This window comes from Lacerta agilis, chromosome 4, assembly GCF_009819535.1.
Source record: "Lacerta agilis isolate rLacAgi1 chromosome 4, rLacAgi1.pri, whole genome shotgun sequence".
Lineage (NCBI taxonomy): Eukaryota > Metazoa > Chordata > Lepidosauria > Squamata > Lacertidae > Lacerta > Lacerta agilis.
In genome coordinates, this window is record NC_046315.1 from 39197228 (window position 1) to 39221918 (window position 24691).

At 42.2% G+C, this 24691-nt stretch overlaps 2 protein-coding genes across 3 annotated transcripts in view; both read left to right on the forward strand.

Moving 5' to 3' along the window:
• LOC117045098 (immunoglobulin superfamily member 2-like) overlaps nucleotides 1-10710 on the forward strand; it is a 176392-nt gene extending 165682 nt beyond the window's left edge. Inside the window, exon 8 of the mRNA XM_033145880.1 lies at nucleotides 10499-10710. Within this exon, the coding sequence (XP_033001771.1) occupies nucleotides 10499-10710 (212 nt within the window). The remainder of the gene's footprint in view (nucleotides 1-10498) is intronic.
• A 67-nt stretch (nucleotides 10711-10777) lies between these two features.
• The window catches only part of IGSF3 (immunoglobulin superfamily member 3), a 108470-nt gene continuing 94556 nt past the window's right edge, over nucleotides 10778-24691 (forward strand). The window contains exon 1 of one of the 2 annotated variants that reach the window (XM_033146794.1): nucleotides 10778-11295. In XM_033146794.1, coding sequence (XP_033002685.1) covers nucleotides 11214-11295 — 82 coding nt within the window. In that variant the 5' untranslated portion in view covers nucleotides 10778-11213. The remainder of the gene's footprint in view (nucleotides 11296-24691) is intronic. The other variant, XM_033146795.1, reaches the window with a different exon arrangement.

Below are 24691 nucleotides of genomic sequence, written 5' to 3' on the forward strand. Positions count from 1 at the left end.
GCACTGCCAGTTTTGTGTTCACCTTGTCAGATATGAAACATCAAGCAACAATGACAAAGAGTTGCCTCAGTCTGTCAGCTACTTACAAAGAACAGAATATATTTTCAAGGGGTAGAATCCAAAGAAGATCAACTAAAGTCAAATTTAGAATTAGTTTTGTAGATGGATGGCTTTTTTATTTATTTAACTTGGACACTTCTAGATAGGGAGTTATTGTGGAATTGGTGCGGCTCATGCTCATAGGTTTTTTTTTTGTAACCTCCACACAACAATGTCATCAACAGGCCAAACATTAAAAAAACCAAAACATTTATTTAAAACATTTATTTCAGGTTTCTCTCTATCTCAGAAAACCCAGTAAGTGAAAAATTTAAAGAGAATGGGCATAAGATATATGACAGCTTGACTTAGAGGAATGGTCTAAGGTCCTGTGTGATAGCCACAAAATTCAGTTTTCTAAGAAAACTTAGCTTGCAAAGATATATTCGAAAGTGGATTTATTCTAATTGATTGAAAGTGTGCAGACAACGGCAACTGAAATTTTAGAAGCTTTGGGAGTTGCCGAATAAGATTTTTAGGGCTCAGAGGCTGTTGTACAGTTCCTTACTGCTCCTCCAGACTAGCAGAATTAAAATAAAATATGAAAAACAAATTTATTTGTGCAAATTTGTTTAAGAGTGCATAGCTTATGTAGACTGAAGAATTCAGTCTGCAAAGATAAAGTAGAACATGCAAATTAAGGCAAACAGGCATAAATGTGTAAGGATAGTGAGAGATGGGAAACTAGGGAATTGTTTTTTTTTTAAAGGTTTTTTATTATTTTCCAATAGAACAAAGAAAAAACACAATATAAACATAAACAGTAAAAACACAATACAAAAACACAATAGAAACAATAACAATATCAACAAGTATAAAGAAAAAACATATACAAACCTCAACAAACACCTATCTTTGTACTTTTCTTGTTTTTAACTTCTCTGCTGGGGGACTTCCCCTGTTCCCCCCACTGCCTTCAAAATCATATATACGTTATAGGTAACTTTATATCTTTATCCATTAACATTTACCATATTTCTTAATACTCTTAAGTTTACTTAATCCAATATAAATCTTAGCTTATACACAATTTCTTAAAAAATTCTGTATCAATTAAATCATTCACAAAAAGTTTCTTCTGAACAATTTTATCTAACATTAACCTGCTAAAGCTGATCTTTTATTTATTTCTGCTCAAATATTTAGTTTTTCAGATTTAACTAGATAGTCCTTAAATTTTTTCCAATCTTGCGACACCTTCTCCTCCCTCTGGTCTCGGATTCTAGCGGTCAGTTCTGCGAGTTCCATGTAGTCTATGGGAAACTAGGGAATTGTATCTGTACATACTTGAAGAACCAGATGTTTGAAGAGACATGGAGCTAAGCTACTCTGTATCGCCTGTCCACCACATCCAATTGCCTCATTTAAATTAATACAATATATGATGCAACAACCTGCTGCTGTGTGATGAACACTGCCGCCGTTTCTACTGGCAGCCAGTGATAGAGTTGGGCAATGCACAGTGTGACGATATTAAATTAAGCGCAACTTGTGAGGAAGAGATTGATACTAAACAACCATTAACTGTGTGGGCAAACCCACACCATACATTTAAAGCACATTTAGAGCACATGGCTTTGCCCCGCCCCCCCAATCCTGGGAACTGTAGTTTGTTAAACATGGTGGGAATTGTAACTCTATGAGCATGATGGGAATTGCAACTATGGGAAACTACAGCTGCCATCATTCTCCCAGAAGTCATGTGCTTTACATGAGCAATGAATGTGCTTTCAATGTATGGTGTGAATCAGCCATGTCTCTCATCTAGTTCTGCCCTTTAGTAATCATACACACCACTTGGCTGCACCAGAGAAAATAGTGTTTGAGTTTTACGCTGCATGTCAGCTATCGTTACCCTTACCACACCTTTGTTGTCTCCTCTTTGACATGTGATGTACTTTATCAGTGGTTCCTTACCATACAATATGGAAAGCCGGTGCCAGCCTGGTCAGAAGCGGATGTTTGGATGCGTCTGCAGCACACGGATCATCTATATTGGGGGTGAAGCATAAATGTTCTCAGTGTCAAGGAAGTGCCTGTTTCAATTTCACTCGACTCCTTTCAGCCTTTGACAGGAAAGACAGAATGGGAAGATGAAACAGCAAGAGGGAAAATCTCTAGCCAAACACTTTCTGACCTCATGAGGAGCAAGCTGTTTGAGAGGAAGAACATATTGTTGATCAAAGAAAATATGTTCCCTATACGCATGACTCTATGATTTTTTGAAAGCAGCTACAGATTCCACCTCTTGCTGCAGTTTAAAAAACAACAAAGACCCTTATTCCTTTGGTTATGAAGAAACTACACTGAGTAACATCCAGTTCCAGTTATCTTTATGTGTTGTACCCAACACTTAGATATAGTGCCTTAAGCCCAAAACAGTATGCCTACTCATGTGTAGGGCTGGGGAATATCTGGTTTTCAACTTTGTGATATATCACTAGCTAAATAGTGCAATATGCTGAATTAAGGATGGAGCTATGTAGAGGCATTGGCTGGCTTCACAGTTTTTCCCGCATCGTGATTTTTGCATACCACACACACATACACATCATGATTTGCTATATATTGCCAGGGAAAAAAAATATGAAATTGGTATCACAATATGGACTTCAAACTGGTTTTGGATGATATAGCAATAGATCGCTTAGCCCTACTTATGTGGTGAATATAATGGAACCACCAAATACAGTAGATGCCATCAGTAATCCATAGGACTAGAAGACCAAGGTCCTTTGATTCAAAGGCAAGGATGCATGTTAGCTGAGCCAGCACAAAAGGCTTAAGAAGTTTGTGCTGGCCTCTGTGTCTCCTATGGACTATAGACACTCAAAGGATCATAGAATCATAGAGTTGGAAGGGACTTCGAGGGTCAGTTGGTCCAACCCCCTGTAATGCAGGAATCTTTTATCCAAATGGGGCAGGACCCACAACCCTGAGATTAACGAGTCTCATGCTCTACCGACTGAGCTATCCCATCATATGAGCATGGGCAGATCAACTAATATTGTCCCTCAAAGTGCTGCAAGACCCTTGCATGACACAGCTGTAACAGCTAGGGCAGGGATTGCCAGTCTTTTGGGGACAGTGAACACGCTTGGGGGTGCATAGCATAACACAAGATGGCTGTCACATTTAAAAAAGCAGAAAGGGACCACTAAATTGTGTGGACATGGCCACCCATCAGCTGCCCCATCAATGGCAAAAAGGCTGTCATTGACAAAGAGAAGTTCTTTGCACCTCTCCTCTGCTCAGAATTGATAAGAGAGTGTTCAATTCTGGCTTCCATTGAAATGTGGACATACAGTATGTTCAAGGCACAAGAGGCTGAGCCTGTGCAAACAGAAATTGAGCAGGTAAAGCAAACCATCCATCGTGAATGGTGGACTATGGAAGGGATGAGATATTTTGTGGGCACCACAGGAAGTAAGGGTGGGCACACTGGGGGTCACGGGTGATTTCTAGGCTAGGGACTGGGGGAAGAAAGCAGCAGAGTGGCAATGCTTAAGTCAGCTCTTATACCAAGCTTGACAGGAGACAGATCTGGATGACACTGCCTCAGATACTGTAAATGTTAGTGAAGAGACTCATAAACCTGAGCCTATTCACTTTAGAGGAGGCTTCCACCATAGAATCCAAGATTGCACACCAATCATTTACTTATCTCAACTCTAGTTGTTAACATTTTAGATGAGTTACCTCAGATGTAGCACATTTATCCTTGATGTTTGTATTCCAATCTTCAGGGGACATACCTATATAGGGTTATCCCATACTATACCTAGATTGAATCTTTCTTCCCAAGGCTACCTACTTTGCCTCTATTATTGATGGCCTACTGCTCTTTTTAGCTAGTGCAAATTCAAAACTGTATCCATGACTTCAATAGTCTTTAGCTTTTTCAGACCATGGGTCAACCTTGAACTTCAACCTACAAGGTGGTACCACTTTTAAATGTTTCACCATCCGTTTCTGTGTTTTTCTTTTTCTCCCTGTTTCCACCTTTTCCTACTCTCTTTTCCAACTCTCACTCTCTTAAAACACAGTAACCCCTCAAAAACTGAAGACAGAGACAGACAGAAGACAGTGAAAACATTGATGCAGCCACTGGTATGATTGAGCTGAGAGCCCCAGCCCATCGACTGAAAGCTAGTTATGCCACATCACACCACTTTTCAAATCAGTAACATCAGAAAGATTTCAACGTGTGGTTTGGCATCTGTCATGTTCATTAAAATATTACGTTAATGACATGAAGTGAAATAAACAAATTAGCCACATTCCTATAGCGTGGTATAACTTTTCAGTGTGGCAGTCAGTTCTGAACAAGCAGTTCTGAACATCTGCTAGAGAATATCCCTATAATGAACCACCGACTCCTGCCCTGCTCCTGGGTGATAGGATTTCTTACCTCAGTTACTAGTATAAACAGAGGATAAACATCATTCTTTCCAATCAGATTACAGTTCATAGCCCAAGAATGGCACTGGCTCAGGCATGATTAATGATGGGTACAGACACATATTGACAGACTTTCCTGTCAAGAAATGGTTAAAATAAAATTTGCGGTGGGATTAGCCAGCATACAGTGTAGTGCCTGGTGACAGATGCCCTGAAAATCTGGAAACATGTTGATTTATCTTAAAATAGTCCCCCCTCCCCTATTTCATATGGTGCTTTGCAGAAAGAATTTCCCTGGTGTCAACTGTGCCATAGGAGAACCATTGTCTGTCTGCTACTACAAGTCGAATTCCTGACCCATCAGTGTGTACCACAAGCATAAATAACTCAGGCACTCTAATTATAAATGCCCACATTTCTGCCATCACAGTGGTGCTGCTACTGCACAGCTACAGTCACTGAGGTTTCTAAACATGATCTTGAGCTGAATGCATTTCTAAGAACTTAAAGATAAGTCATTTTTTTTTAAAAAAAAAGTCACTAGATGATGCTGAAGCAGAACACTGTAAGCAAAGGACGATTTAAATTTGGCTATTTAAGGATGCTCACTTAAGAATCAGTGTACCCAGTTTTCAGTGGGAGAGTCACCTTTTTGCAACAATGGATCAGGTAATATTTTGGTGCATAATACTGAGAAATTGAAGCGTATTATGCTTGCTCAAGGTAAAGAGTTTAAGCACGTGTATGACTGCAAGATAGCAGTTTGAATAAAGTAAAGCAATTCAATGCTTTATAATGGAAGGGATAGATGAACTTGCAATTTACTGAAGGATAGGGAAAGTGGCTCCTTCAGAGTCAAACCAGCAAGAGGCCTTCATGTAAATAGGGTGAATGTTGACGAGGGCTTACAAAGGTAAGAGAAGGCTACCACCATTAACCCACATAGTACAAGCACCAAACACCTTACTCCCAACTAATCCTCTTTCACAGAGTCTTAGTGAGGAAGGATCAAAGTAGAAGCTTCCTTAATTATATAGGCATCTAGTTCCATTTATTTCAAAGCATTGCCTGCATCCAATGGCATTTTAGAAAAACAAACGAGCTCTTGAATTAATGTTTCAAACAAGCGGGACTTTTATATCAGAGTCATATCACCACGAGCCTATCTTGAATGAACATGCATTCTGTTCTCCCAGACTAATCATGTTTCTATTACAGCTACACATAACTACTGTATTCTAATTGTGATTGCACAATGTAATTATTTTTGATCAGATTACTCTCAATTTGTACTAGATTCTCTCTTTCTAAAAAGTATGCTGATAATGACTGCCCCATTATTCTTTACAGCTAAAATGAAAGGATAGGGATATCTTCAGATAGGGATATCTCAACCTGTCTTTCCCTGGGAGTCATTCTGAGTCCTCCATGCATCCACATTCTACTTAAGCCTCTGGGTTATTTGAAAAAGTAGACTAGATGTGGGATACCTTTGGCCCTCTGGATTTGCTGAACTGCATACAACCGCCATCATCCAAAGCTGGGGCTGATGGGATTTGTAGTTCAGTAATATCTTGAGGGTCAAAGGTTATTCACACTTGATTTGGAGCAGGCATGTCCAACAGGTAGCTCGTGATCTACTGGTAGATCATTGGCTCCCCCCAAAGAAGCTGAACAACTGTGGCTCCCCTAAAAAAAGCTCAACATTTTACCTCCTCCCTGAAAAAACTCAACAACTTTGACCCGAACCCCCCCAAAATGGGCCTTCCTCCTTCCTAAATAAAGCTCAACAACTTTGACCTGAACCCCCCAAAAGGGGGTAGATCACTGCCAGTTTTTAACTCTGTGAGTAGATCGCAGTCTCTTGGGAGTTGGCCACCCCTGATTTAGAGGAAACTCCTTACCAAACAACCACTGGACAAGTACCCACTGTTCAGTGTGAGAACAGTAGTATCTCATTGCTATTTTCACTAACGCACATCTGACCATGGGCCTGTTTTCTACTTGATATGTGGAAATATGTGTGCAAGAACAGCAGTGGCATTCTGGTATGCATATGCAAAGTGGTTCTTTAGTGCTTGGTAGTTTAGCTGATGAAAGAGATGGGTCCTCTTTGAACTCTCTAACCAATTCAAAACATTGAATTTGAAACTACATCAGTTTATGTTTGTGTTTAGGATCATAGTCATTTTGTATGCGGTACAATGGAAAATTAACAGATGAGGCATAGGCCGATGAATGCTTTGAGATGGAGGCAGGGGGGCCACCAAGCAGCAAAAGAAGGATTTCTGAATTGTCACAACTCCATTTTGGAATGGCCATGAAATGGAGTGAATTTGCCTTACCTCATTTGACCCTTCTGTGCAATGGGAATAAACAACAAGTTTGGCTTTAAAAAAATGCTTTTGAAAAATTAATGCCTACTTTTAGAGAATTCTGAAGGCAAAAAGAAGAATAATGAGAGCTAAGCTATTTTTATGTTATTACTGAGGTCAGGAAAGAGCTGACAAAGAGATTAAGGGGATCCTGACAGAGCACACAGGTGCCTATTAACAGTCTTTAACAGACTGTGCTTATTATAATAATCTAATTTAACTGAAATGGGCTTAATATTATAATGCTATAAAGTCATTTCCATGGTCTCTTTATATATACTATTGTTACTATGCATGAATGCAATAGTCTGAAAGAAGACTGAGCAGGGTGTAACAGCTAAATAAGCTTTCTGACAGCACTTGCTAATTTTCTGCTTCTTCCAAATATCCTATAATACATATTTCTATGGTTACCCCTGGTTAAAAATATCAAATGCTCAATTAAAATAGTATAGGGATATGCTACATAAAATATATACAATCCACTTGAGACCCAATTCTTTTTGGCACTGTCACTTGTTTCCTAACATCACAAAAACATTTCTTTCTCTCCACAGTCCTTTCTAGGACCAGGCATCCTATCAATCAGTTGATATTACTGTCTATAAGCTGTACAAGAGTAAAGACATGGGAGGTTCTGTAATAACTCAGTTATACATATCTGCCCAGAACCTGTGACCATTTCCATCTCTTTAGCTCCCAGGTTACACTATCTGTAACAATGAAATAATGTCTGCGTGAGGGTTGGCCCCCCAGTATGAAATTAAAAACAAACAGCAAAATATACCTTAGCACAACTAAAAACTCTGGAGATCTTAAATTATCTTTAAATATCTGGGAAAATAAAAAAAGTTTTCACTTGCTACTGAAAATATACAACGGCAAGCTTTTCTGGGGAGCACATTCCACAACAGGAGCACCACCACCAAATAGTCCCTTCCTCTGGCAGACACCTACAATTCCTTGTTTGGCAGTGGCAACCTGAGAAGGATTTCAGAAGATGATCTAAGCCTCTGGGTAGGTAAATGTGGAAGGAGGCAATCCTTCCATTTAACCTCCTTAAAGTACAGTGGTACCTCGGGTTAAGAACTTAATTCGTTCTGGAAGTCCGTTCTTAACCTGAAACTGTTCTTAACCTGAGGTACCACTTTAGCTAATGGGGCCTCCCGCTGCCGCTGCGCCACTGCCACGCGATTTCTGTTCTCATCCTGAAGCAAAGTTCTTAACCCGAGGTACTATTTCTGGGTTAGCGGAGTCTGTAACCTGAAGCATCTGTAACCTGAAGCGTCTGTAACCCGAGGTACCACTGCACACTGCCCTTAGAATAAATTTATGTTTATATACATGTTCAGAGTGAGTTGGCTGAATCCTAAAACTTGGAACTAGAAATTTAGTATAGGGCCAGGTTGGCTCATGTATCAGCTCTGTACCACCCTGCCCATCCCAGCCCCTCCATCCCTTATCCATGTTGAGTCACTGCATCATCCATTCAGCCAATTCAACACAAAACTTCCTCTGCCTATTTCCTAGGAAAAGGAAAGGCCCACTTTATTTGCACAAACTTGCTCTAAACCTGCTGTTTCACTCTTTCCCACATTAGACACATCTTACGTTATAACATCATGACTCAAAAGAACTTTGGTTATGGCCAAGTCAGCATATGGAATTTCAACATAGTTAATTCTCCCATGCTACTCTGTTGGAAGCATCCGTTTTCACTTCCAGCATATTTGGTCCCACAGGTAAGAACCGGTAACGAGTCTTTTGTGCTGTGCCAGGTCATGCTGCAACTTGAGTTTCATGCGTAAATGCACAGTCACCTTTGCTCTTGCAGCATGCATGATGCAGCAGTACACCCAAGGCACACTACTGCACTGCTAAAACAGGTATCTAGAGATAGAACTTGTCCCATTATCGTAGCTCTTAACATCCCACTCTATGAAGTATCGCAGGCTTTAGTTGACCAAGTTCGGCTTTATTGTTTCACACTGTGCTTCAACACACAAGGGTTGTTAACGGGTTATTGAGTGGGTGGAACTTGTTGGCGGTTTTACAGCTGTTTTCTTCAAACCACTTAGCTTGGAGCAACTCCCAGCAGGACTACTCTAAATACAAAGCAGTTTTAAGTCATTGGGGGCTGCAGCATTTTGCGTGTCAGAACTGTGGAAACAGGACAGGGAGGACTTTGAATGTGGTGGCTCCTTTGCTCCCACCGTCTTACTGATTCTAAAACTGTAAATTTTCAGTTCAAAGCACCCCAGAAGGTACAAGCCCTATAACCTAATAGTGTGTGTGTTTTAATGATTATACTCACCATATTGGGGTCCTCGAAATTGTCCTGTTAAGCGACAACACAAGAGAAAAAGGTGCCAGCCCGGCTTTCTACCGGTCTAGCCTGACATACTTGCAGTGATTGCTTTTAGTGGCCCGCAATGGTTAATGATTGAAAGGGAGGCTTATCCTTCCCTCCCGCCCTGCTCTACCTCGCTGCCAGCTGGAAGCAAAGGCTCACAACAGCCTGGGGTGAAATATGATCCCATTCCAGGTTCAGCGGCGCACTCCCCAAGCCTCCTTCGCTTCTGGGCCATTACAGAAAGAGAGAGAAGCGCGCGCGCGCTCTTGCCTCTGCCCCGTTTCTTTTCCCTCACACACCGGCCAGCGCCTGCCTGGAGCTGAAGGTGAGCCGGGAAAGAAGCGGGGAGGGACGCGGCGACGGAACGAGGCAGCAAGGGGAGGACGACGAGTCCGACGAGGAGGGACGCAGGGGGGAGAAGGCGGAGCTTCCCGGCCGGGAGGAAGCGCTTGGCACCCCCTGCAGCAGCAGCAGCAGCAGCAGCTTCTGAGCAGAGAATGAAGCCCGAGCGGAGACGCCGAAGGAGAGGCGGCGGCAGGAGCAGCAGCAGCAGCAGCGGCGGCGGGCTGAGGGAAGCAGCCAAAGCGGCCAGGTAGGCTGAGGTGGCGCCTCGCCGGGCGGAGAGCAAAGCTGAGGCGAGCGGCGAGTAGCCATACCGAGGAAAGAGTCCGAGGGGGTGCCGTGTTGCCGTGGCACGTGGAGCCGCGAAGCCGGGCAAGGGAGTGGCTAGGGTGGGTCGTCGGCAGGAAGAGCGCGCGGGTGGAGGGAGACCCCCTTGAGGAGCGCGCCCTGGTCTCCCGGACCCGCGGGGCGCGCGAGGCGCTTGTCTTCGAGGGGTGTTTGTTTGTGGCGCGCGGAAAGTGGGCTACGCTTCGCTTTATGACCGGAGGGCTGAGAAAGGGGAGAAAAAGAGAGCGGCTAAGCTCCGGGCCGTTGCCTGCCGCCAGTCTCCCTTCTCGAGGGCACCCTGCTCGAGCGTTTCCTCCAGTTTGGGGAAAGGGGAGGCGGCCGTCTTGTGCGTGAGGCTGAAACAATAGCGGGCTGGTCTCCTTCCCCGCGCGCATATGGGGGTCTTAGAGGGGCGGCGGGGCGGGAACTGGTGCTCCGTCTGCCTCCACTTCCCGCCCCTTCGTCTCTGTATGTACCCCCCCCCACCACCACCACACACACACACACTAACACCGCGCGTTTGGAGAGGCAGTTAGCAGCAAGGAGCAACAATTTATGCCTTGGCTTTATAAGTTTCCCTGTCTCTCTCTTTCTTTTCTAGGGAGGAGCAGACCTGAGCTGAAGGCGAGCGAGCGAACTAGCGACACTGAGCGCGAGCAGCTGCTGAACGGGGCCATCCCACCTCGGGTTGCTGATCTGCCCCATCCTTACAGTTCAGCAAGCAGAAGAGACGAAGCCCCTCCCGAACTGTCGATGCAGTCCGTGCAAGAGGACGATCTCAGCCTTGCTTTCCCTTTCGTCCAGGAAAACTAGCAAGAGACGCCTGCAAAACTGGTTCGGATGTGGGTAGACCTGACCCTTCTGGCTCTTTTTTTGTGTAGGTGAAGAGCTTGCAAAATAGCCCAGGTTGTTAATCCTCGGACACATAGCCGCTTCTTGAGCTGAGAGACTTGAGTAGTTGAGCGGATCTTCCTGCACCCTTTCTCTTTCCGGAGAGGGTTGATCAAGCAAGGAACTGTGTACTTCTTTACTGTGCTGTGGGAGACAGAGTAGGAGAAATCAAAGTAGATGCTGCAAAACACAATGTGTTGGAAAAGCAACTGTGTCTGTTTGGAATAATCATTTAGCATCTGAAGACACATTCACGCCTCCCACTAAGCTTGTCCTTCACGTTATTCCTTCCCCCTGCTGGTGATCTTCCCTACCCCCTCTCCCTGTTGTGTTTCGACTCTACCAAAACACTATTTTCTGGAAATATAAAACCAGGTGGCGGTTGACAGCTGAAGATAAAAGAATAAGCAAGAGGTGAACTGGGAATGAGAGTGATGCCCTTTTATCTTCCCTCTTCGACAAAGATGAGGTGCTTTCTGCTGGAGCTGACATCTCTTCTGCTACTGGGTAAGAGGCTGCCATTCTCTGTCAGCAGTCCCTGGCAAGTTTTTAACTCACCATTAGCTTCCCCCCCCCATCTAGCAGTGCTTTCTTATAGCAAGTCTGCCTTTCCTCATAGTCTTCTGGGCAGTTCCTTCTGGTATATAAGACCACATGTTTCTCCTCCAAAAGCAGGGTTGTAACTTAAAGACAGCGGACTTCTCATCATGAACTCGCTTAATTTATATTGTAGTTTCTAGCCCTTTTTCTGCTGTGCTTTAAATAGAATTGTGTGTGGTTTTGAGATGCCACACACAAAATTGAATTCAGTCAGCAAGGCTTTCATGCTGAAGGAAGTATTTGAGTTTCTATGACAAGCACGGAGCCAGCAGGTAACAGAAGACATGAGGTTGCCAGTTGGTTAATGTATGTTTTGCAAGGAAAGCAACACGGTGGTACTGCAAAGATTTAACAGGTTGATTGTGGCATGTGACATAAGCTTGGGTGGACTAGGAGTGCAGTGCTGCTCCCCCTATGTTGATGACTGGTGGGGGGGGCGCATTAAGATGGCCCATTGGTGCCTCCTGGCCTCTGCCAGAGGAGAAGAGTAGTACTGCTAGTGGGACCCCAGTTGGTGGAGAGTTATAACCCCAGTTTTCCAGATAATGTGGATCCCCTGAGGGTACCAGTAAGCTATACCTGCCTAGAGCTGACATAGAGAATATGTCTAAACCTTCCCCACCCCTCCTGCACCAACTGGCATGAGCCAGCAGGACTTGGGATGTGATGGTGGGCCTGTTGTTGCGCGCCCTCCTGACCCCAGTATAGCTCTGCCTGTGCATGAAGTGGGCTCTAGTCCACAAAAAACATACGCTACAATAATTCTATTGATGTCTAAAGCACCGCAAACCTTCTAGGCTTTTAAAAGTAAAACAACAAAGATAGCTGCCCTCTGGGAATTCCCACCCCCCGCCCCTCAACAGCAGAAGTAGTGATTTGGCTAAATTCCAACTCGGGGAACAAGGGACGCTCTCGGTACAATATACTTCGCCGTCTGCTATCAAGTGATTTGTTGCAATGCTTGCCTGTGCTCTTAAACAGCTGCTGTTCATATCCCAGAAGTGACTATGGGTAGATGAAGCGAAACTGTGTATGTAGTTCCGTAAAGTGCATTGTGATTTTTCTGGATGAGAGATGCTACAACGCTGTAATTGTTCTTGTACACGTTTAAGAGGGACTGAATGCAAGGCAGTAAAAAAATCCCATGTGTCTCCGGCAAGGTTCACATGGTTAGTCTGGCAATTATACAGTTTGCTTATTGAATAAAACTAGGGATAGGGAAAATGCAGCAGGATACATGGCTGGAATGGGGTGTGTGGTTAATGAAGATGAGCAAAAATGTCCGTGCTTTGTTGATAAGATCTCTCTTTCCCCACCTCCACTATCCACTATGACTTCTTAAAAAGGCAGTTCTGACTACTTGAAGGAAAATGAGCCAAGCAGCTCGTGTGGCTTTTATAATGATGGTTTTAAAACAGCCTTGCAGTTAGTCACTTGCCTGTTTATTAGTAGTGAGTAGCTTTCCAGACCTGCTACTCAGACATAAGGATACACTCAGGTTGGTCTTCTGGTGTTTTGTGAATAAATCTTGTGCTTATTTGCAGTGGTGATTTAAAAAAACAACAACAAAAAGTAGTCTTCTGAGCAAGACACCTTTGCAAAACTGTTCTGTTTGATCTGCAGCTCCTTAGACCTTATTAAATAACAAAGTTTTTGGGGAACCCTTAATGTTCCAGTACTGTGCATGTTTGCTTGCAGGTAAGGCCCACTGAAATCAGTGGGACTTGCTCCCATGTAACTGGTGTGTACGGTTGCAGCCTAAGGCATAATCTGCCAAGTGATTCTATTGTTTTCTGATAGCTGACATGGATGAACTGGAATTGCTTATTCAGTAAACATGACTAGCTTGAGCACTAAATCCCTTTGGCTTAAGGACAATATCATTGTGAGTAACGTATTCCTAATATGGTGTGAATGCTTCCCTGTTCTCCTTTTAATGTCAGTGTCCCAGCCCAACAGTAGAGGGCTCTGTGTTACTAGAGGAGCTGTCTTCTATGATAATATTGAAGCAAGGTTCTGACAACGGAGTTTTCAAATAATTTAAACGTTGGCCCCAGTGTCCTGGTTCAGTGCCAACCTCTTAACTGTCTTTCTCTAACAGCTTCAGTTAAAAAAAAAAAAAAACGCTCCGCAAAGCTCCTGTTCTTACAACTTTTATCTCAAACCAGTGCAGCGGTATCTAGTATTTTTGTTCAAGTGTCAAGATTCCTGTCTCATCTCCACCCTTGACAAAAAGAATGAATGCTGGTGGTGGTCTATGTGGGGTAGATTTGAAACACACAAGGCTGTTTCTGTTTCTTCAGGCACTTTTTCTAGGTATGCTAAACTGATGTTTTAAATTACACACAACAGATCTGGCGATGCCTTGAAGATCTTGTGATACTTGGAGGCTACATGGAGGTTTTTTTGGGGGTGGGGGGTGGGGAGTGTGCATCCGTAGGCTAAACTTGATTTGCTTCTCCAAAGAGAGGGGGGGGTAATGTGAGGTCAAAAGCTTTATCTTGTTCTGTAACTCGAATTTTCTAACTGAACGGTTTGGAAAGCCCGTTTTTGTTGAAGGCGCTCATCATGTGGCAGCAACTGGCGACGTCAGATCTCGGTGTAGTTCATGTTTCTTTTACCGTTTCATTTAGCATTTTAGAATGGCAGGGAAGGAAGAAATTGGGACTTTTAAGAGGGACGGAGGATGAAACGTAACTTTGGTGTAACCATGGGAGAAGTCAGGAGGGGGAAAATGCCCTGCAGAGCTATGGATTGAAAAGTCTCATCTGGCATGTGGGTGTCGTACAGAGGGTACTGCTGAGTTTCTTTTCCTTGCACAGCAGTGCTTCAGTTACAAGGCTTTGAGCAAGTGGCATTTCATCATGCTGAGTATATAATGGGGCGAAATAGGGTAAAGTATTGTAAATAACCCTTGCGCAGTAATGAGACTACTAATGCCTCTGTCAGGCGCTGCTGGGCCTGTGTGTACTTCCGAGATTTACTTGCTTCCTCCAAAGATGCAAAGTCTGATACTAATATCAGCAGTGTAATATATAGGAAACAAAACATAATAGGCTTAGAGAAAGTTATGGAACTAATTTTTCCCCTGGCTGGTTTATGAATAGTTTCCCCCTTTCTTTCATAATAGCTAGACTCCCACCAGTGACTGAACACCGAAGGACTGTAAATTGTGTGCTGTGAACAAAAGGGATTCTCTCAATTTCTATGTAAGCTCTTCTTCTGTTCCCTCTATGTTCGCTTGCATTATAACGGTTAATTTGTTTTGAGGTTGTTGTTTTTAAAGTAGGCATAAAATAGGGTGGGTGTATTAATAGCTGCTTAATTGCCCCTTGACACACATTGTGGTGCAGTGGATGCTGGTGGACTTGGAATTTAGACTTCTGGATATAAATGCTGTTCCAGCCATGAGCAAATTGCTATTGTAGAATGGAGACAGGACAATACATTATGCTGAGTCAGGCCATTAATCCACTGCCTAAGAAGCTGAGATGACAGGACGGCCGTAGTGGTTCTTCTTTTTATTTAAATTTGTAAGAAAGTTTTTTAAAGACTGATTTATATTCAACCAAGTTTTATTCAGAGATGATCCATTGAAATCAAGCTAATTTAGTCATTGGCATTTTATTTTTTAAAAAAAGTGTACGCTGAGTAAAAGTTGAATGCAATTCTTTTCCACGCATTTCACGTTCCCAGTGAAAACTGTTCCGTCCAGTTGTTGTTTTGTCCATTACAGAATACTTGCACCTTGAAGGTGCAAATAGCAGATGGGGGGATTTTTTAAATTGGGAAAATAGTATCCCCCAGGGAGCTCTTTGCCATAATTTATAAAGTTACGGAAGATGCCATAATAGATCCCTCTTGTTGTTTATGGTCTGGCCCTCACGCAAAAGACACATTTCTAGCCTTGTTGCATGTAATCCTTTAATTAGGGACACAATTGTTTGAGCCAATGCACTGTTGGCCTTCCCTTAATGAAATTAATTACTTCATAAGGATCTTTTGAGACTGAGCACTCTGTTGCACTGAAAGTGCTCTAGTAACTATTAGTCATAATAATTCTGAAAGGCATGGAATTGCTTAAATCAGTGTTTTGTGAAATATGAGAATCTTCACATCAATTGACTTTCGTTAACAGAGCTGCTCAAACAGGGCAGACATATACTTCAGTCCCTCAGCACTACAGTTTGATTTCACCTAGGCCAGACTCTTGATATTTTATGTTTCTTGCTATGTGCATGAGACCATAGCCCATGAAAAGCACATAACTCTTCAGTGGGCACTAACCTGTTCTAGAATGGCACTGGCAGCAAGCAATGATAGTCCAGTTTTCTTTATATAAGAGGGTGCAACGAAGAAACGCTGAGAGATATTTCTGCTTTCAGGGCAAGATTCCCCCTGCATTTCTGCCAGTGCTTTAATCTATAAAACCAGACTATAAACCCAGTTTAACTTTCATGTATGCATAAACATACTTCGTCTATGTGCTGGCGAGGTTGTGGGGGCAGAGGCAGCTAAAAGCACTTGTGGTGGACATGCCCAAAGGTGGCATATTTGAGGGAACAAGTGTTCAGTGAGATAAGTAAAATCGCTCTTCAGCATATCTGAGTCTCCAGAGCTTGCATTACTGAATCTGTATTTAAATAAGAATTAAGACTTGGTGGATAAACCACTAATTGGATTTCTCTTAATGGCAGCATGTATGGTTGTAGCCATGTTCTGGAAGGACTTAAAAGGTGCAAACGTGAGCACTTATTATAAGAGAGTATGGTGTATTGCCATTACTGGAATATTGATGGACAAATTGAGACCAGCAAGAGGGACAAAGAACAACTACACCTTTTCAGGAGAATGGTGGAGCTTTATTTTGTTCACAGGTACCCCAGAAAACCGAAGGCCTGTACCAAAGATTTATACTAATGTGTGAATCATGTAATGGGAAGGCGTTTTACAGATGTATGCTGTTATAAGTTGTGTTGTATGGATAGAAATACATGTTTTTGTAATGTATTTTTGGGGTCTGTGGAGAAATTTCATTGGTTTTGTTGGGTGTGGGTGTTATCTTTGTTTCTAGAAAGTGTATGCAATTTTCTGAAAATAATACAAAGCAGAGTAAATAAATCAAAGTAAAACCAGACTTGAGTCTTAGCACCACTAACTAGGAAGTCATATAATTTGTCCTGGAACCCCTCTAACTGGATTTGTTAACTCAATGCTGAGAAAATACGCACTTCGTGTGTATACAAACATTTTTGCTAGATATTTTCCAAGACAAAGCATTGAATTTTGGTTCTGGAGTCTTAGTGGTGAGCTTTGATCTTGCTATAGAGACCATTGAGATAATACCTTTGTTCTAAACTGGAAGAGTGTACATGGTATACTGTTTATTGAAGTAAATGATTCTAGATCAGTAGGAAGATTTCTGTGAGATGTCTTGATTTCTCTGAGATTACTCTTAACTTTATTAATTTGTTTCTAAGCCAACAGCAAATTTGTTTGATGGCCAACAACAAATCACAGATTAAGTCTTGACATTTCAATTTTTGTGCCTTTCCTATTTCTATTTTCAGTGATATGTTTAGCAGTCATGTTGTAGTAAGCCTGAAAAACATCAACTATGTTAGTCATGACTAAATTCTCAATTATTTCAGTGGGTCTACTCAAAGCATGACTGGATCCAACTCATACAGAAGTATTGGGCTAGGAGTTAGTATAGAAAATAGAGGCTCTGTTCTGTACCTGAGAAGCTGATGAATTCTCAGAACTAAGAAGGCTCTGAAGCATAAGTTTCAGAAGAGGGGTTTTGATTTTACCGCTGTTGCTTTTGCTGCAAAGTAAACTGCAAAGTCTATACAAACAGTTGCCTGGGAAGGGTAGAACACAAGGTTACTCATCCTAACAATAAGTTAATGAAGCATAACTCATTCTGACATGCCTTCTGTAGTGCAATGAAAACTCCGATGTTACCCAATTTCTAGGCTGCAGATCTTTTTCTCCTTCTTCTCGTGCCAGACGTTTGCATTCTCTGGTAGGAGAATAAACTTCCCAGACACCACTGATTGACCTGCCTGTGTCCATCAAGGGCATATAGGGCCTCAAGCCATTGTCTGACATGAATTGCAATAGTATGACTGTCTTTGCCTTTTAAATGACTAAATGCCCTTTTGTAACTCCATATTTGTATTTGCATCCATTTCGTCTGTCTCCATACAGTGCTCTTAGATACTTGCTGGATAACTGTTCTGGAAAAGTTTTTTATTAGTTGTTGGTTATCTGATGTATGGGAGCAGAATAGTTTGTTTCCCCAGGCAAACTTGAGATTTCTCCATTCTTAAGGGGAATGGAAAGTTAAAAAAAAACACTTTTAATCTTTCCTGAACATGTATCTGCTATCACGTCTGGCCTAACTCTGGCAAAATATTCTGCCCTCATCAATCAAGAATAAGGGTCTTTCAGATAAACGCCACTGGGAAGTTTGTTAGGATTCCATGGACTACATTTTTGTCTGTCTGGTAACTACAGTGGTACTTCAGTCTAAGAACAGTCCTGTTAACGAACAATTCGTGCAATGCACTCTGCAAAACCGGAAGTAGGTGTTCCGGCTAGCGAACTTTGCCCTGGAAGACAAACGGAAGCCAACCAGTGGAAGGGCACCAGCAGCGGGAGGCCTCATTGGGGAAAGCACACCTCGGTTTAAGAATGCTTTCGGTGTAAGAACGGATTTCCGGAAGGAATTAAGTTCGTAAACACGGCCGTCTTAAGTAAATCCGACGCCCTGGCATGAAGATCTCTCCGGCGCGCCTCACGTTCTGCCGGGCAGGGCCAGGTGCAGCGGGCAGCCGGAGGGCGCGGCGAGCAGGGACGCTGAACTCGCACTCCGCCGGGCAGGGCCAGGCGTGGTGGGCAGCCGGAGGGCGCGGAGGGGCAGCTGGGGACGCTGCCAGCTGTGCTCCGCTTCCGCCTGCTTGGCCGAAACGGCGACGCTGCCGTACAGGGAGCCCTGGCTGCAGTGGCGATGGGAGGCTCGCCGATGGCCTCCCCGCGTCCACAGCCCGAGAAGAGGTGGGCGAGAGCGGTGCTGCCGGCGGGGCTGGAGGGCGCAGGCACCCTCCTCAGGCCGTGGCACCGTGGCGCCTTGTGCCAGTAGCCTCAATGGCTAAGACGTCCCTGTTCGTAAACAGAGGTACCACTGTATTCAGGTTTACAGTTATGTAATAGCATTGTATATGTACTGAACAAATTGTACTGTGAATAAGGAGGTGGCAACAAGTCCCAGTAATACACATGCTTAGCTCCGTTATTCGCTGTATTGTAGTTTTGTAATCTCAGGTCTTGGTTGGAGGCTGGACGTAAGTGGCCACTAGATGCAAGCAAAGGGAGCTGTGGCTGAATCCAGGCAAACTGAAGGTTTGTTGCCCTTGCAATCAAATAAAATTATCCAGGCAAGATAATGATGGAGGCTGGATCTTGTGACCTAAATGCAATCAAAATCGGAGAAGTGTCAAGGTAGCACAAAGAGTTTAATATGAAGCCTGGGCCTTTCTCTTGTGTGAGAGACTGTGGTTGACAAGAAGTGTGGTCAGGAGAGGAAACACGAAGCCAAGGTGCAAGTAGGCATGGAAAAAAGATCTGCAAACCGTGGTGCTCTATCATGTCCTTCAGAAATTGACCAAAGCTGACAGGAAATAAGTAGCCTGGATTACTCCTAAAGTGGAATATGCTACCAACTTGTCTGTCCTCTCAGGGCTGATAATTTATCCACTAATTAAGACTTCATTTGAGCAGCTGAGGCACTAGTAGTTTGAACAGCTGTTGCTAGACCAATTGCAGCATTGGTGTCAATGGCATTCTGTGTAGGTTTGTTCATGCATATTATTTTGTGTTAAACAAGCCTTTAACTTGCTTTTGTGTGCTTCATGAGCATAAAAACGAGTTAAAGCCTTACTAATGTTTAAGTAATGTATGGAGGTGTGTGTGAAAAACTGAAGGTTTTAGAGGATTAGGCCTGGTTCACATGTTATGCTTAGCCAAACTACAGCTTAACATGAATGTGCAAATGTGTGGACTTCCGGAGATTGCTCTGCTGTTGCGCTGAACCAAGCCATGGTTTAGCTTAACAAATTGTCTGAACGCAGACGAATCATGAGCTGTACACCATAGGACAAACCTTGGTTGCAGCTTGTGGTTAGTCTTCAGAGAACTATGATTTTTGGTTTGAACGACATGTTAAGCCAAACCATGGTTTCGTGAAACAGCAGAATGACTGGGGAGGAGCAAAGTGGCCGTGATCTATTCTGGAGCCTGCACACATGCACAAAACCATGGTTTTACAACCAATACACAACAATAAACCTAGGTTTAGTGTGGTATCAAAACCATGGCTTGGCTTAGTGTGAAAAGAAGCTTCTTCTGTGCAGTACTTGGTACAACCCAAGCAAAGAGATACCTATTCTAAGGACTACTCTCTTCTTGGTTTAAAACAGGACAAATTGCATTTCCAAGATTGGAAAGAATTGTTCAGCTTTTATATGCAGTAGTATGCATTAAAATGTAGAAGGAGGAAGAATATACAAATAGGCAGCATAAGTTTGTGAGTGCTTTCTATATAATGTGTTTCTCTGATTATATATAGACATATATTCATATTGTAAATATTAGAAGAGTGACTGGTTTAACTAAGGCATGTATTAGTGAGACTATTGCACTAAACCAGACATGTCCAACAGGTAGATCGTGATCTACCAGTAGATCACTGGACGTTTGTGGTAGATCACTGGTAGATCAGTGGCTGCCCCCAAAGAAGCTAAAAAAACTTTGGCTCCCCTAAAAAAAGCTCAACGTCTGCACCCCTAAAATGACCTGAACCACCAGAAATAGGGCTTTCCTTCCTAAAAAGAAAAGCTCAATGTCACTTTCCTCTTCCCCAAAGAAGCTCAACAACTTTTACATGAAACCCCCCAAAAGGGGGTAAATCACTGCCAGTTTTTAACTCTGTGAGTAGATCACAGTCTCTTGGAAGTTGGCCACCCCTGAAACTGCCAAAAGCTCACTCTAGCTGCTATAGGTAAAATTTGCTTTGATTTGCAATGGTAGGGTAGCAAGACTCTGGACTACTATAACAGTTTGCTACTGTTCTTGTAATCTATTTCTGCCTAATGATGCTCTCTTATTCTACAGCACTATGTGGGTGGAAAGTGATCATACTTCTGTTCATTCCTGCAGAGCTTGCTCCTGTTTCCTCCTACTGCCACCATTCCTCTTCTCTGTTTCTACTCCTACTTGCATCTTGTGTATATCCTACACAGCCCGGCATCCGATACTGCAAATACATTCCCAATATTTTTGAGAGGAAAAAGCACAAAATGTGTTTGCATAGATGTTGCATAGAACTCTAAAATTGGAAAACCTACACATGGACTATCTAGTCCCTATGGCTTGCATTAAGTCAGGGTGTCCTATACTTAATATGCACACAACTGATGTCATCCTATCTCACATGGAAAATCTCTGAGGATAAACCTATATTATCATGTTTTGAAGAAAGGGCCACATATTCACAATCTGAAACCCAAACTGCAATATATCAAATGCCCAGATCAGCTGTGGCATGGGAACTGTTGTATGCGCACATCAGTAACTATAATTAACTCAGGTTGTTGACAAAGATGTGGATTGATGGAGGAATATATCTTCTACTGGTATGAATGTGATCGAAGGGGAAAGTGAGCCCAGGATAACCAACCATGTAAATAGGTTCTACTTTTAGTACAGCTCCTAGCTCACTGTTGAAACTGTAGTAGTAGGAAAATTTATTTTTTTGCCAAAAAAATAGAGGCCCAGTCCTTATGATTCATGTCAAAATAGGTCTACAAAAACAAAATTATAAAAACTAGCGGTAAAAAACTAATAACAATTAACCTGTGTCTAATAACAATTAACTGAGAAATGAAAACTAATAACAATTAACTGAGAAATGAAGGCCAATGGACATCCAGTCAAGCCAACAGTGATTGCTTGTGAGTTAATTTAAGTTTGCCCAAAGTACAGTGTGGAGATATTTAAGGAGTACATTTGATCACAGTCAAGGATATTCAGAGTGACAAACATCAGGGATGCACGGAGAGCAGTAGAGTTCAAATGGAGCAGGGAAGTAGAGGGAATGAAGATTTATTTACTGAACTTGGACTGAAAAACCTCTGGCTGCTGCTGTGTCTCTGGGAATGTTTACCCAATAAGCTTCATAGAGGCAAAATGGCGGCTGTATACCAGTCAGCTTCCTACCAGTTGATGGGGTGGAAGAGCCAGCACATGCAGGTTTCCCTTTCAAATATTGATACTTATGTGTAGATGTTGGCAGTTCGATGGAGAGGTGCACTTGCCCTTGGGACTGCTAACAAATACTGGCTTTCATCGTTGAAAAAGCTGTGAAAAACTGAATATTGTAGCATTGTGACACATGTTTTCATGAAGAAATGTATAAACTGATGAACTGGCGTTACCTCCATGCTGTCTTTGCTTCAATTCTCCGAAGAATCTTGGAACAAAGGTGAACACACTGAAGCATGTTGTTGCAAATGTTCTTGCCTTTACTGTGTCTATGAATTCCCAGCAGTGACAACATCAGGGGCAAACAATATTAAGGAGAACATAGTAACTCTTCTGAATCATGCCAAAGTTCTCTCTGGTCTAACATAATTTTTCCTGCAGTTGTCACCAACATGTCTCTCGAATGCACACAAATGGACCACGAAAGCAGTAACCCCCTATTTTTGCTCACATTACCTGGGCTGGTTCTGACATATGGCTCTGAAAATTGGAGGTTGCACATCATGGCTCATATCCATTTATAGTTTTCCTCCATGAATTAATTTTTCTAATCTCCTTTACTACCTTTGTGGCAACAAATTCTATACACTAATTCCCTAAAATTAGTGCTGCTGCAGCAGTGAAAAAAGGTTGGCAAGTTTTGAATGCACCTCGAGTGTTAATGTTCCTGAAAATATTTCAAGTTTTTACTCTTGTTATCCCAGCTTTTCAGGAGGTGGTCATGCAGATGGGTGCTGTACAGATAACTGTAAGTGAAGTTACAAAGAGAACTACAGCAGAAATGATAAAAGTTGGATTTGTATTCAAAATGAGAGAGGGTTTTGGACATGCCTACACAGAAGGCCATTGATTGCAGAGAAAAAGATGTGTGCGTGTTGTAATAAATTTTACAACAAGATTATTGTTGATGAACCAACAATTTGCGAGATTTACACCACAGTGCTGGATTACCTTTTGCTACCACCACAAGATCATTTTTGCATAATGTGGCATAATGAAACAAATGCTTGTGACATGATGAAATAAATTGATGTGTTCACCCATCAAAGAATTACCTGCAGTGAGCAAAAACTGTGTTCAGTTAATGCAGGTGTAACACATACAAGGTGTGTGAGAATTAGGCTTTGGATTCCTGTAAAGTGGCATTGCAGCCCAACATATTGGAACATTTGTATTTACAAATGGAGAAGTACATTCATAATATGTAATGATGAGAAAACATGAAATTCAAGATAAAGATACAGTGACTCAAAAACGAACAAAAAACCCAGAGAAATTAGGGATTCTAATTTCAGTTTTAATTTGTACAGTACACTGCTCTTCCACATCTCTGTACTCAAGTTGGTTTACAACCTATCAACATGACATAGACAATATAACTAATGGTTTCATAAAGCCTTTCTAGCTGAGAGCAGAGATTTAATCATTTCCCAGCCTGGCTCTTATGTATAGAACCTTGGTAACTTGCACCATTACAAGATGGTCCACAGAGAATGCGCTGAGCAAACTTCATGGTTATGAACAGACAAAGAAGAACCATGCTACACTTCATATCTTGTATGACTATTTGGGTTACTGAAACCAGGTTAACAGCATTATGCAAAGTTAAAAAGTAGTATTTTTTAAAAAAAAAATGATGCAATTGACCATGTTTCTGTTTTGAGAGTACCAGAACCCCAGTTTAGCCTCATGGTGACTCTTGAATCGTAGAGTTGGAAGGGGCCACAAGGCTAATCTAGTCTAACCCCCTGCAATGGAGGAAATTTTCACCCAGTGTGGGGCTCGAACCCACGATCCTGAGGTTGAGAGTCTCATGCTCTACCAACCAAGCTATCTTGCAGCCTATACACTGTTGCTAAGCAAAAAGAAAAGGTCTTTATTGTATTTTTCTTTATTTTTTAAATTTGGGGGGGGCACATTGAAAATATTGTTTTTAGATAATAGGGGGGAATGCAATACAGATTTAATTTTTCCGGTAAACAACTAGGTTACCAGGTTTAAAGATTTGAGTTATTAGGGTGCGTGAAGGAGCTGTCAAGCACATAGTGGAGATTTGCTCCCCTGGCAAGTATTAATTTCGGTACCTGGTTGAGACTGTGGTTCAGTATATGACTTTCACAGAATACTCTTGCATCTTAGGCCTTCCTATTAACACTTCCTCAAACTGTCATACAAGTGGATCTGGAATAATCTGACAGTGATGCTAAATTTGGCTTTCTCCTCCGTGGCCCTTGAGGTTAGCAAGGTTGGTGGTGATGATCATCATAAGTTACTATGCAACAAGCTTCTACTTTAGAAATTCCATAGAGATGCTGCTAAAAGCATAGGGATGATACTGATGTAATAGATTTGAGCTTTGGAAATCCACTTGGAGGGATTTCCACAACATTGCTTTTGGTTGCTGAAAACTAAATTTCTTATAGTATATCCCAATAGCTGGATAGATGAATGATGTAATACAGTGTGAAATACGTTCTGAAAGCTTAAATATTAAGGAAACCTACCTCAGGCATGTGTATGTGTGTTGTGCTGGCATGTAGCCAGTTTTGTTTATTATATGGTCTCTGTGTGTTTAAAATGACCTTCTCCAAAGGAGTCCTCTAAAGTTATGGAAGATGGCCACAGCCCACATTTCATGGATAAATCTTTCAGCTAGGCTCTTCAGTATAAGAGTAGGGGAGAGAAAAATAATAATAATAAATATTTCTTTATTGCTTTAAGATACAGTACTACATTATCTCAGTCCTATGGGTAGTTTACAAACATTGGTGGTTGTTTTTTTTTTAAAGTTTAAAAAATAGCAGCCAAAATACAAACAGTACAGAACAGCATCTCAACACAAACATAGCAACATAAAATCCATTGAAGCTACCATAAGGACATGCTTTGATACCTGCATTCATGTATTTTTGGATTTATTTTTAGATTTTTTTATGTTGACGCTTTGATTAGGGGACAATCCACATCTCCTTCAAAC